The sequence below is a fragment of the Acinonyx jubatus genome, chromosome D2, assembly GCF_027475565.1.
Source record: "Acinonyx jubatus isolate Ajub_Pintada_27869175 chromosome D2, VMU_Ajub_asm_v1.0, whole genome shotgun sequence".
In the NCBI taxonomy this organism is placed as follows: domain Eukaryota; kingdom Metazoa; phylum Chordata; class Mammalia; order Carnivora; family Felidae; genus Acinonyx; species Acinonyx jubatus.
In genome coordinates, this window is record NC_069393.1 from 46,313,371 (window position 1) to 46,327,017 (window position 13,647).

At 36.1% G+C, this 13,647-nt stretch overlaps 1 protein-coding gene across 5 annotated transcripts in view; it reads right to left on the reverse strand.

The window, feature by feature from the left end:
* Nucleotides 1-13,647, reverse strand: part of PARG (poly(ADP-ribose) glycohydrolase) — a 130,519-nt gene that overhangs the window by 52,180 nt on the left and 64,692 nt on the right. For all 5 annotated transcript variants that reach the window (XM_053207238.1, XM_053207235.1, XM_053207234.1 and 2 more), the window contains 3 exons: nucleotides 9,295-9,374; nucleotides 4,872-4,932; nucleotides 757-832 (listed from right to left, as the gene is read on the reverse strand). In XM_053207238.1, coding sequence (XP_053063213.1) covers nucleotides 757-832; nucleotides 4,872-4,932; nucleotides 9,295-9,374 — 217 coding nt within the window. The remainder of the gene's footprint in view (nucleotides 1-756; nucleotides 833-4,871; nucleotides 4,933-9,294; nucleotides 9,375-13,647) is intronic.

The following is a 13,647-nucleotide window of genomic DNA, read 5'->3' on the forward strand; positions in this document are numbered from 1 at the left end:
TAAGAACACAAATCACCAACATTTTGCCTCAGATTAGTGATTTTTGAAAAAAGATCACTATCACTACAAAGCAAAAGGAAAACATGTGTTAAGTGTTACAACAATTTAAAGCTAGATACACAGGGTGTTTTCTTTGTTAACTCCTTTTTCCAAAAATATATGTTTTTAAAGTGAAGGCAATGACACAGATAAATAACAAAGACTGAGAGATGGACAAAATAACCTGCTCTGAAACGGGGAAGAGAGAGCAAGCATAGCTGGCTCACGTACCTAAAACTGTTACATATGGGAGAGACGACTTTCTTATCAATCAATTTTAGATGTCTGTGTCCTAAGACCTAAACAAGGTTGGGGGCAGAAAAACATTTCAAGCTGGTCATCATTTGGGGGCAGAGCAACAGCCTTTAAAGAAAAAGAACAAAACTGCCTAGTGATGGCTTGTCAAGACCATACCCTGGGAACTTCCTCCACTGTCAATCTACAATCAATGTCTGAACTAAGAGGCCTGATGTTGTCCAGATCTTAAGATTTTCTGTCAAAGGCTTTTTAAAGAGGCACACGTAAGAAACAGTACATTGGCAAATAACAGCTTTACCAAGGCTGTCAAGATGATCTGTTTGGTGTTTTTCTCCATTCTGCTATCATGCTTCTTTGCATTAAATCAGTTTAGGAAATGAACAAATAGGTTTTCAAATTTTCTTTGCTGTCACTCGATAAGAGAGAGTCCCAAACACACACACATTGTGATTCACCTACCTGTAGCATGCCTTGACCATTTCCTTCTATGGTACCTTCATAAGTGACATGCAATCGAGTCAGGAGTTTGTCACATCTATAATTTAAAAAGATAATCCTTTACTTTTAATGACAAATACTTCACTACAGAAAAATGTGGAAATATACATGAATATAAAAGACAAATTGAAACTGTTTCGAATCTTAAAAGCCAGAAACAGATGCCTGGTTAACATTTTTGATATAGACGCTCCCAAACTTGTTCTTATTCAAATATTAAATACACATATTTAAATTAAAATGGGATAATATGCTGTTCTGAAACCCATTATTTCTCCTATAAAATATGTTTCTTTTCTTTAAGAGTTGAAAAACTTCTCAAAATATAAAAAAAAGTTAAGATCTATGAAATGTTATTATGCTACAGTTGGCAACCCAAAGAAAAATACAGAAAAATTTAGCAATAAATCATATATGATGCTAAGATAGGGTCTATTTTCACTAGTTTGATAAACATGAGTGTGTGTGGCAGGGGTATCTTGATGAAAATACATGCCACAGAAATTCTGATCTATTGTATTTTTATATTGATAAAATTGATGGATGAACCTAGTACCTCTAAGTCCCAATTATTTTCTTTCCCTTTTATAAGCCATGGTCACTGAGGTCATGCCACCCTAAAACGTGACACCATGGTCTAACAAATATTTTAAATTTGAGAAAATGGCAGAAACAGGAGGGTCACTCTGACCTCCCCTCCTCACAGTTCTTCCCTGTAATAAACCCCTCATGTGCAAGGTGCCCACCCTCTATCTGGAGGAAAGCAGCATCCTTATCTCCAAAGAAGAAGGGGAATCAAGAATCTAGCAAACAAGCCTTGCTAAGTTTCCCACAGTTTACTACAATTACCTCATATTTCTTAATCTGTCATATTCCTTAGAGATGTTATCAAACCTAGTATGAAGTATGTGGGTCTATTTCTTTGGGCTTTCATTTCCTTAAGAAGGCTCCTGTGACATGTACAATTTATATTAAATAAATTTGTGTGCTTTTCTCCTGTTAATCTGTCTTTGTCTGTTTAATTTTCAGACCCAGTCTCGGATCCTAACTGGGTTAAGAAGAAACTTTTTCCTCCCTTACTGTGTTTACCTGTCTTACATTATATTAAACAATCAATTCCATTTTATTAATAGTATTTGATGATGACATTTTTTGCTAATAGATTTTCCCCATTACTTACTTAATAAAGAATATAAGTTATAAAAGAATATAACAGATGAAATCCAAATCTCTAACTTACATAAGGGTGGCATTTATGCGGGGGGTATTACATATTTTTTAAAATAATTACACATTTTTAAAAACAATTTAACTGGGGGAGTGCTATTTACTTTCTGGGATTTACATTCTTCCTGATTTCAAGGAGTCCAAATACATTTCTGGGGAAGCTCCAGTCCAGAAGACTGAGAGCCTTAAACTCAGCAGGCAATTCAGTACAGATTCTAAGAGCTGCGTTCGCATTAACTCATTTAATCCTGATAGCAACCCCATTACCATCTCCTTTTACAGATGGGAAAACAAGACACAGAGAACATTTAAGTAACCTGCCTAAGTCTCGTAAATGAAGCAAAACAAAGATTTGAACCCAGGTAACCTAACAGTGGTCCAAACTCTTAACTGGTATGCTACACCTTTAGAAAAATTACTTTCCAAATCTCTTGTAGAAAGTAGTGACACAAGTTTGATTTTTTTTTTTTAACTTCCTTCGTTTGTTTTTTGATCCTATTTTCCTAGCCATTTTATGCTAAGGGAGACTATCCATGAGGATACTACTGAAAAGACAAAGAAGCACGATCCAGAAATCTCTAGTTTGTCAGCCAGGACTTCAAAACAAATCTCATCTGACATCAACTATTCTCCATGATGGAAGCTGTCAACATATAGTACAGCTCTCAATAAAATTATGAAATTGCTAGCCACTTTTTAAAAAAGCATCCTCCAACTTCCTGACAGGTGTCCCCTTTTGGCCCAAGCAAATCTTTCATACCACCGCACTAGGAATCAAAGACAGATGACTGTGACTCTCTGTGATTAAGTAAGCCCAGCTAAGGTAGTCACTGGTGACTGCTGGGTTAACTGTAATATGGCAGAAGCTTGGAAATGAGAAAAACCTCCAACTTCCTGGCTCTCATTTAGCCCCTTGCTGTTGGGAACACCAACAATCCTCATCTCTTCTTTATCCTCCCTCTTAAAGTGAATGCATGTTTCTGGTTCTGTGGAATCTGGGAGATTGATTAGTTACATTCTCCAACTCACTTACGAAGCAGCTAAAACAAAAAGAGATCAATGAAACAAAAACGTTAGAAAAGTTATCAAGTCAAATTGTGCCTATCAAAGTTAAGGGGAGTATCTTGATCTTACTCGGGGGCAAGTTTATCTCACTGACACAGCAGCCTTGCCAATTGTGGTTGGCATTTTGGCTTATCCCTTCTCTCCCAGATGGTAATGTACAAATGGGTGTCCTTTCCCCTTAGTGCCAAATGAATGTCAGATGAAGAGCTGAGATCTACAGCTGAATTAAAAACAAGCCCTCTGCATGATCTATAAAATCTACACCAAAGTGAGATGAACAAAACGTCTGTATTCCTGTCAGATACTAACACAAAAGCTAAGAAAAGCAATCTGTACCCTGGCCTGGGCAGATAGCAGCAAATTGTTACTTTTAGTTGTAGACACCATATTTTAAGAGAGACCAATGGCCTGGAGTAGATCAAGAACAAATATAAAGAGTTTAGAATCCATATTATATGTGAAACAGAGAAAAGAGTAAGTTTAGTGTGTTACCTATGTGCACTGTTAGAGATGCGGGTGGGCCAAGAAAGCATTATGATGTTGAACATCAACAATGGGACACACTGAGGTGAAAGCGTGAATTTCCCAACACTGAAGCTGTCTGTCATCTGTCACAGGTAGAGTTGACTGATACTTTTAGTAGACAGCTAGACCAGATGATTTCTTGGGGGTCCCTTTCATCTCTAATATGCCAAGACTCCAAAATGCTGTACATGTTCTCTTCCTTTCTGGCTCAATTTTGTTTTTGTTTTTTGTCTTCAGGTTGTTTAAACTTTTACCCACTTCCCTCTATTAATAATCATCTCAGCCATGCATTCAGCTCCTAATGTAAGTTTGTTTGGTTTTTTTCACCTCACAAATAAACGTCTTTGATGGATAAAAAAACATCACAGGAAAGCCACTTAAGCAGATGTGTTTTATCAAGTTAACTTCCTTAAAAGTAAGTCCCTTTCATCACTAATTCCAAAGGAAATAATTAAAAGCTATGATAAAAATTATGGGAAAATGAAAATGAGAGGCACTGGTCAACACGAATGCATATGCAAAATATGCATTTAGTATGTTTGATCATGTTCTCATGTGCAATGGAAAAGGTGATCTATTCCTCTTCAGGTGATATGGGGACCTGCTCTAGACTAGGGAAAGTATTGACTAGTTCAGGGCCCCAAGGAACTTACAAATCTGAATGAACTCAGATTGATTATTATTCTTCTCAGTTATCTGTAGGTAAATAATAAGAAAAAAAGCCCCAGTAAATTAGCAACTTCCACAAAATCTGCATGTGAATAGCCAAACTTCAAAATTCTTGTCACTGAGACAAATTCTAAGTAATTACTATTTACATTTTAGTTTAATGAAAAAATTTCCAACATCTTGTCCTCCAGAATGAAAAGCCATAAAATACATATATACTAACCAAAAGAGGAGGTAAGACTGAACATTATATATTGGTTGTTCTAGTTAATATTAGTGTCTTCACACACAAACTCCTTAATTCTAAATAAGATTTTGTTTCAGAAAACAAAAATAAAAACAAAAACAAAAACAAAAAATCCACTAAGGCAAACAGTAGAAGTCAAAGGCTTGCAGGCCTTGATTCAGAAAGCATGGCCTTTCTACCAATGAGAGCTATCAATGGATCATTTATGATACGAAACTCCCCTAGCACTAGGGCAACTAAGAGGTTGGGAAACCATTTTTCCTGAGGTTGTGAAATAGAATCCTTGCATGGTAAAAGAGTCCTTCTAATTCTAGGATTCCCAGATTATTTTTATTACTATTACCTTTCCCACTCTGGAAAATCTTCAAGACTCTGTCTTGTAAATGTCACCAAGCCAGTAGGTTCTACAAAAGCAATAAAAGAAAAACACACCCAAAAGAAGTTTTGATTTTGAAAAGATTATATACATTCAGTAAAAGAATGGATCTAACAATGGTTGTAAAATGAATCGGAAAATACCAAGCTTAGTGTTAGAATACAACAGAAGATCGATTTAAAATAATATTATCCTTATAGTAGGAACTCTTGCTTATAAAATCCTTACTGAAAAACAAAACTACACAAACAACAGCACAACAGTTGATACTTACTGGTAAAGTTTTCTAAACTGAATATACTTGTGAAAAATCATTAGGAAAAAAAGGTGCATTAATGGGTGTAGCTTATACAATAAAGACAAAACTGAATTTTAATCTGTAGACTCCTTTTCAAAGAAAGGTCTTGATCCTACACCTGAAGATTGATGAATGTATACACATTTATGCATTTTATAATAAAATAAAATGTCTGTGATTAAAAAACAAATTGTTGGCATGCCTTTTGGAGTTGACATGGTTAAATCCAGGGTTTAGATGATATGCAATCGCTTTACTTACAAGGCACCTTAACTAGAAGGAGGAATTGCTATGTTCTAAGAGGTTAGAGAAAAGAAAGACAACGTAGTTGTCAAGGAGGGATAGATAGGAGGGGGATCAAAATGCAGTACATGTTAAAGGAGTATGATCCTTTTCTGTTAAGTTTACTTTTTTTTTTTTTTAAACTAGTGGCAAAAACAACAAATAAATCAGCAGGCCAAAAGCAATTTGATTCAAATCGAAGAACAAACTAAAAAGGCCAGGCCACTTCTGTTTTCTTCTCTTAAAAAAAAAAAAGAAAGAAAGAAAGCAAGAAAGAAAAAAGCTCTTAAGCAAAGAGATATGTCAGGAACTATTAGTGATAATGGTGGTAGAGGCCCAATGAAAGCTTGACGATCATTTCATTCCTCTGTATGATTCCACATTTCTCTGCTCTCAGTCACAAGCAGTAACAACTCAAAAATCATATGGAGTAGTTACTGTAGAAAACAGAATTTTGTTAATATGGGTTATAAAATATTCTTAAGATTTCCTTAAGTAATTTCTCTAAGGCAAATGGATAGCATATTTAGAACTCATAAGTATGAGATCGAACAATTCAATCACCAGAGAAGCAATTCTATTTATAAGAAACTAATGTCAGTATTATCATTCAGCAAATTAGCAGATAAATAAGAATATTAAATGTCCTTCACATATTAAAATCCTTCATATATTAAATGTCCTTCAGATATATTAGGAGATCCCAAGAGAAATTCATAAATGAATATTGCTGGGAAAGCCAGAAAAAAGGTAGAACATGGTTCCTTGGATATAATTAATATCAGAAATACCTTGAGAGCATTCTTTTTACCTTTCTTCCATAAAAAGGTAACTTTTATGCTAGGTTACTTTGATTAATAAAATATTTCCCTTAATAAAATCACAATATATGCTGCATATGAATCCTCAATTTTTAAATACTCCATCTATAAGATACTTTATCCAAAACTATATTGAAATTATTTCAGAAAGCCCTTAAAAATCTTTAAACCTCAAGATCTCCATTAAAATATAAAATATAGTGGCACCTGAGTGGCTCAGTCGGTTGAGCATCCGACTCTTGAAACCAGCTCAAGTTGTGACCTCGCAGTAGTGAGATCGAGCCCACATCAGGCTCTGTGCTGACTGTGGAACCTGCTTGGGATTCTGTCTTCTCTCCTTCTGCCCCTCCTGCACAAACACACCCTCTCTCAAAATAAATAAATAAATAAATAAATAAATAAATAAATAAATAAATAAAATATAGACATCTGACAACATTGAAAAGTTGGTCCTGACGGAATTACATTTTATCAATTCTAAAAGGCGCATGTTTTTCATGTACTAAACTTCTGAAACTGGGATACAGCTTTCATAATGGAACATATCTAGCCTTTGCCACTGGTCTAGATTACAGTTGAATTTTTCCAGAGAAAATGTGCATCTGCTTCTTAGTCATCTGGGAGCAACACCAACCTGATCTAGATCTGAATTAAGTCCTCTGTTGCAGGCTTTTGTGGATCACACTGATAATATCACTTCAGACCCCAAACTTGAGACTTGTGGTTCAAATTCTCAGGGGAGATTTTTTTGTCCTTTCTCTAGCCAGTGCCAAGGTTGGCACTTGCAGTTCCTTTGTTGTCTCCTTTTTGCACAGCCAGGTACATTTCTCAACTATCCTTACACTGAAGGTACAGACCTTTGGTGTATCAGCTTTGTAAGAGAGGTCTCCTATGACTGCCCATCCTGAGTGTTTTTTCCTTCTTAGTGGTACATAACATGACACTTTTTACCATCTACGATATCCTAGATATGATGAAATACAGTACTTTAAATAGGTTTTTATAGTTTCTATTCGGTAGACTTCAGAACTTCTTTAGAAGGTAATCCTTAACTTGTAAACCTCTTTTATACCACTACTTCCTCCTTAAGCCTGTAGCTTTCCATCCTAAAAACTTGTAAGATGTTTCATTACATTTCTACAAAAGACTAAATTACCATGTACAATGAAAAAGCCAGAAAATAAAATGCCTAATTATAATTTATTTTTTCAGCCTAATTCCTAATATTTATGATGGTTTATAAATTTCTAGTTGAAAAAACAGAATTTAACTTTTTCCCTCAAATAAATAAAATCCTAAAACTTAGGCAAGTTAGTGTCTAGAGAAGATATACATAATTTGACTCCAAGGACAGAAAAGTAAACTCTGAATTACTTAGGTATAATAATGGAATTCATTCTGTTTAGCACAGTAAATTTACAATAGCAAAAATATACTCATCTTTCCAAAAAATTATTACAAATTCTAATTTGGCTTTATGTCTCACAAACACAAATGAGCCTTCGTTTCCTTAATTATTTTATTCAGTATAATGAACAAAACTAAAAATAAGAAATAGATAACTCTCCAAAGAAGCATGATTTTTTTCCTTAAAAACCCAAATCCTGGTAACTGATTTATTTCCAAAAATCTGAACAATGTTCAACAGCAATACCTTCAAAAAGAAAAAAATGCCAAGTATACTATAATGTGAGATTACATACTAAAGGAAGAATATGAGAATACTGACCTTAAAATGATTCAATGATGTGCTTTAAGGCAAACCAACAACTGAATGGCCAGAACTGAAAAGAACTCATTTCACTTGACCAGAGTTGACTTTCTCTACGTAACAAAAGCAAACTTTGGGATGCTCTGGTTTCTCTTATAATCAACTTTTAGAAAAGGCCACCCACTGATAATAGCTAACATTTATTATTAAGTATGTAACTTCTCATTTAATATTTACAACTACCTTATGAGGTAATTATCATTATTCTTTGATTTTAGAGGTCAGGAAACTAAGGCTTAGAGGTATTAAGAAACTTGTCTGGGTCACCCAGCTCCTAGGGTAAGAGTGCCAATACCAATCTATTATTAGCTGGTCACTACCAGCACTGGTTATACATTTACCACTACTGCCTCAGGTGTCACAATTAGTATCTGGGAAAACAAGATTGTCAGGGTCCAACAGAAAAAGACAAACATGTAAACACTAAGTACAATATAAGAATTTTATAAGAATTCTACAGCGTGTAAAGGGGCCACAAAAGAGAGGGATGAGTAAGCAGGCAACAAATTGGCTGTCCTCTGCAAATAAACTAATTGTTAATAGTCAATGCTTCTTTAAATAAAGAACACCTGGGGTGCCTGGGTGACTCAGTCGGTTGAGCATCTGGCTCTTGATTTCGGCTCAGGTCATGATCTCATGGCCCTGGGATTGAGCCCCTCATCATTGGGCTCTGCAATGACAGTGCAGAGTCTGCTTGGGATTCTCTCTCTTCCTCTTTCTGCCCCTTCCCCACTTGGGCGTGCAAGCATACACTCACTCGCTCTCTCTCTCAAAATAAATAAACTTGGAAGGAAGGAAGGAAGGAAGGAAGGAAGGAAGGAAGGAAGGAAGGCAGGCAGGCAGGCAGGCAGGCGGGAAGGAGGGAGGGAGGGAGGGAGGGAGGGAGGGAAGGAAGGAAGAAAGGAAGGAAGGACACTCGAAATATATTTTTTGGTCAATATATTTTCTTTTCAAAGTACTAATTTACTGTTTTTAATTCATGAAAACTTATTAAAGTATGTTCCACTGTTCTAATTTCAGAGTATATAAAAGTCACACATATTCATAGCACACATTTAATGTACATACATAGCATACACATAAAATCTGAATTATAATATTGAATTATTTGGTCTGGGCAGGAAGGTGTACTTTGAACACAAATGTTTCTGACCTGTCACTCAATCTGAACTGTCCCCATCAGTGATAAAAATTATATTAAGAATGAAAGAAATTTACTTTTCTCTGTGACTCTTCTAAAATAGCAGAAGAGTGTCTTAAGTTTCTCTGGTTTCCTTGATGAACGTCCTTCAAACAACCTGAAAGAGATCAAAAATAAAGAAAATAAAAAAGGGTGGTTTAAAATGCCTTAATGAAAATATAAATATAAATAAATAAATAAATACCTTAATGACCCACAAAACTACATCTACATTGCTACTAAGTAAAGGAAGGCAATTCTGTAATGACAGAAAACTGGAAAACTGGATTAGAACAGCATCTGGAAAAGACAAAAATCAACTAGAACTAGGCTTCTTAAAAGTTGTTCAAGTCAGATGGCACTCTCTAACAACCACATTTCTCCAATCTGTCCTTCTCCAGGGAGAAGGCACCATCTGGTCCCCCAAAGTCAATTAGGCCAGTGAGTAAATGCTTATTTTCCCAATGGCAAACACTAATAATTCACAATATTGCTAGGTAGTTAAATGACTGAACAAAAATGGTACCTGAAAAAAAATCCAAAGGATTGTATTCAGGGAGGGAGGGCAGTGGGTGGTGACAGTAATGACAAGCAGGCATGACAAAGTATTTGGGGCCTGACAATCTTTGGTAATTAAACAGATATACCCTTTGCATAGTGACCAAAACAGTGCCTACTCATCTAGTTTCCAGTAACCTGGACTTGCACTACTTAATTTAGTTTCCTTTGAAATGATGTGGCATTGTTAATGGTAACACATAATGCAATTTATCCTGAGGAAAGAAAAGCAGGGCTTTGGAAGCATATGACCTGAATAAGTAGTTCACTAAAGGATTTCAAACACAAAAGCATGCTTTTGGGCATAAAATCAAGCTTTCCAAAGGCATTTAAAAATTATAAAGCAATTCTGAGCTATAAATGATGAGTTATTATTTATCTGCCTCTAGTCATATACTCTGGCTTTACAACCAGAAACCTTCAAGTAAAAGTTCACTTTAATAAGTGCCGAAACGGGTGAAATTTTTCATGATTAGGAAAGCAGACTAATGTAACTATGCAGAGAGGGAAAAGTTAATTCCATGAGAAAATCCTATTGAGCAACTGAAATAAATTAGGAAAAGGGAAGGAAATGTAGATTTCAAATGATCCTGTTTTCAATGACCTGAAATTCTGTATTCAGGGTCAAATTTCTGAGAAAACAATTTATGTGAATATTTATTTCCTGCAAAGAATACTAACATCAGAAAAGTATTTTAACTAAATTTAAAAGTGAACTAATTCAAAAACTAAAGTACAATAAAATTGAGCTGATTTTTAAAAATAGTTTAAGAGAGCCTATATGATCATTTTTACTCATTTGAAAGAACTTACTTTTCTAAAATGTTTATTACAAATACTCTTAAAATCCAGTTGCCTGCTGAAAGAAAGGATCTTTGAGAGAGCAGATTTCAGCTCGGTTTCTTATGCAATGTTGTCAACCAGGATAGAGTTTATTTAAATCAAGATGATAGTCAAAATGAAGAAGCCACTTGGCAGTTTAATTAAACATCCAATATCAAATAAATGTGATTTACTAAATGAATATCTTGGGAACCATTGCAAAATCCCTTTCTAGGTTTACTACTTAGTAGAGGGAAACTCTACTGTTTCAAGGCTGTATGCCTTGAATACAAAGGCAGCCACCATCTATTCTTAGAGATGAACTGATGCACTATGTGATTCCATTAAAGTAAAAAAGTTCCAATTCCACAGAACTATTGTGTAGTAAGGAGAAAATAGCTGTTGTCCTTAAGAAATAATTCCCCCAAACATAAAAAAGGGTCCCTTGCTTCTATTTGTGGTCAGTTGTTTATAAAATTGCATAGAAGTTCACATATTTCATAACCACAATGACAAATTAGTAACTCTAAGAGACTCTTGGGACTATAGATTTACTACCCTAGCAATATTGACTTTCCTGGAAGATTGTATGGCAGTCATTATCACCTACTACAAATGAGCACCACTGTTTATTTTTTTTTTTAATGTTTATTTATTTTTGAGAGAGAGACAGAGTATGAGCGGGGGAGGAGCAGAGAGGGAAGGAGACACAGAATCGGAAGCAGGGTCCAGGCTCTGAGCTGTCAGCACAGAGCCCAACGCGGGGCTCGAACTCACAAACCGTGAGATCATTACCTGAGCCGAAGTCGGATGCTTAACCGACTGAGCCACCCAGGCGCCCCTGCTTATTATTTTTTTTTAATGTTTATTTATTTTGAGAGAGAGAGAGAGAGGGAGAGAGAGAGAGAGAGAGAGAGAGAGAGAGAGGGAGAGACATGGCACGAGCAGGGGAGAGACAGAGACACAGAATCTGCAGGAGGCTCCAGGCTTTGAACTAAGAGAGAGAAAGAGACAGGGCACAAGCAGGGGAGAGACAGAGACACAGAATCCAAAGAAGGCTCCAGGCTTTAAGCTGTCAGCACAGAGCCTGGCATGGGGCTTGAACTCACAAACGTGACATCATGACCTGAGCCGAAGTCGGACACTTAACCAACTAAGTCACCCAGGCGCCCCAAGCACTATTGTTTATTTTGCAGGTCCTCACCTTAAAGGTACAAAATCAAAGAGAATTTCAATGTATTCTGTTTATTTGTTGTTCCAAGCCTAATTTCAAATCACTCTGTAACCAAATATCTGGATGGAACATGAAGTGCCATGTGACATGGAAGGAATGAGAGACAAGAAGGAGGTAGGAAGTCAGGAAAGATGAAATAGTTTAAAACCCTTGCATGAAGTCTAAAATTCCACAACAGGGAAGTCTGAAAGAACTATGCATAGACACCCAAATAAAATGAATTATCCTGATATGAAAGCAAGTGAAAATAACATAAAAACAATGACAAACAACATGAGCGAAAGTCACAAGAATGAGAGACAAAAATGCACCAGAGAGAAAAGGCACCCACAGAGAGAGAGAGACTCAGAGAGAATGAAGACCTTCTTATAATAATCAAGCACTTTTAGATTTTTTTAACTTCTCAACACCAATTTCTTTTTTTAGGTTTCCAAGTCCTGGGTGTGTATATTTGAAGGCCTATTTTGAGCCAGGAGGCATGCATATGAACATGCACATAAACTAGACCACAATAACCCCTCTACATGTAAGGAGGATATTTTGACATTTAACTGAATGGTAATTAGAGAGTATTTAAAAAAGCAAGCAGGGGAGCCTGGGTGGCTCAGTGGTTAAGTGTCTGACTCTTGATCTCAGCTCAGGTCTTGATCTCAGGGTTGTGAGTTCAAGCCCCATGTTGGGCTCCATGCTGGGCATGAAGCCTACTTAAAAAAAGTTAAAATAAAATAAAATAAGCATACAGAAAAAGCCAGTCAGGCAACCTCACTTTTTGTTATAAACAAAACTTTTTATTTTCAAGGAAATAAGTCAATCGAGGGTCAGATACTTATTAACTATTGTTTTTCTTTCCATACATATAAGGAAAATCATAGTTCAATAAAATCTTTCCCTGAATAGAATATTGATAACATTACTGGAATTGGATTCTAGACACACACACGCACACACCCATGTGATTTCGAGTTAAGGATTAATCCCATTAGCACACAGTAAATCAAACCCAAAGCACTATAACTTCCACTTTAAAATGGATGCAAATAATAACCTGGAACCCAGCCACAAAGTCATTCTTGGCTTTTCTGTGAAGCACTCTGCCATATGGCCCCAGAAGCACTTTCAATCCAGAGAAGAGGAAGATGTAAAAGCCTCCTGGGCTGATCACTGCTGCAACCCACAATTAATCTCTGACCATCAGTTTCTAAGCAATCTCAGAAGCATCAATGCTAATCACATTGGAAGCCTTTATATGAATGTTTAGGCCCTGAAAGGCAAGCAGGGGAAAAGGTCAGGGGTATTTAACATAACTAAGCAGGGCTGGAAGAACACAACAATAAATAAAAACAGGAAGACTTATTCAATTTATTGACATCAGCCTCCTACCACATACTCTTAACCATTTTTCTTATTCAATCAACTAGCTAGCCATAGCTCTTTTGAGGCTAAATACACTCACACACACACAACTCCCAACTGCCAGAAACTATAATCATAAATAGCAACTAGGCCAAAAAGAAAACACCACCACAACAAAATGCTCCATAATCAGCTTACCAAATGGCTCATCAAATTAGGTACTTGATCTTTCATAAGTCACATGAAAAAGGGGAACTTTTGGTTGTTTTCCATCTCTGGAGCACACGCAGAGCATTTTGCTCGAGAAGAAGCGAGACATAACGAAAAGAGCACGGAGTCTGATGGAAGACAGCGTCCTGCTTGTTCTGCTGACAAGTCACTTACTTTCACTGAACCTATTAGTATAGAAGGTTCCCTACCTAGA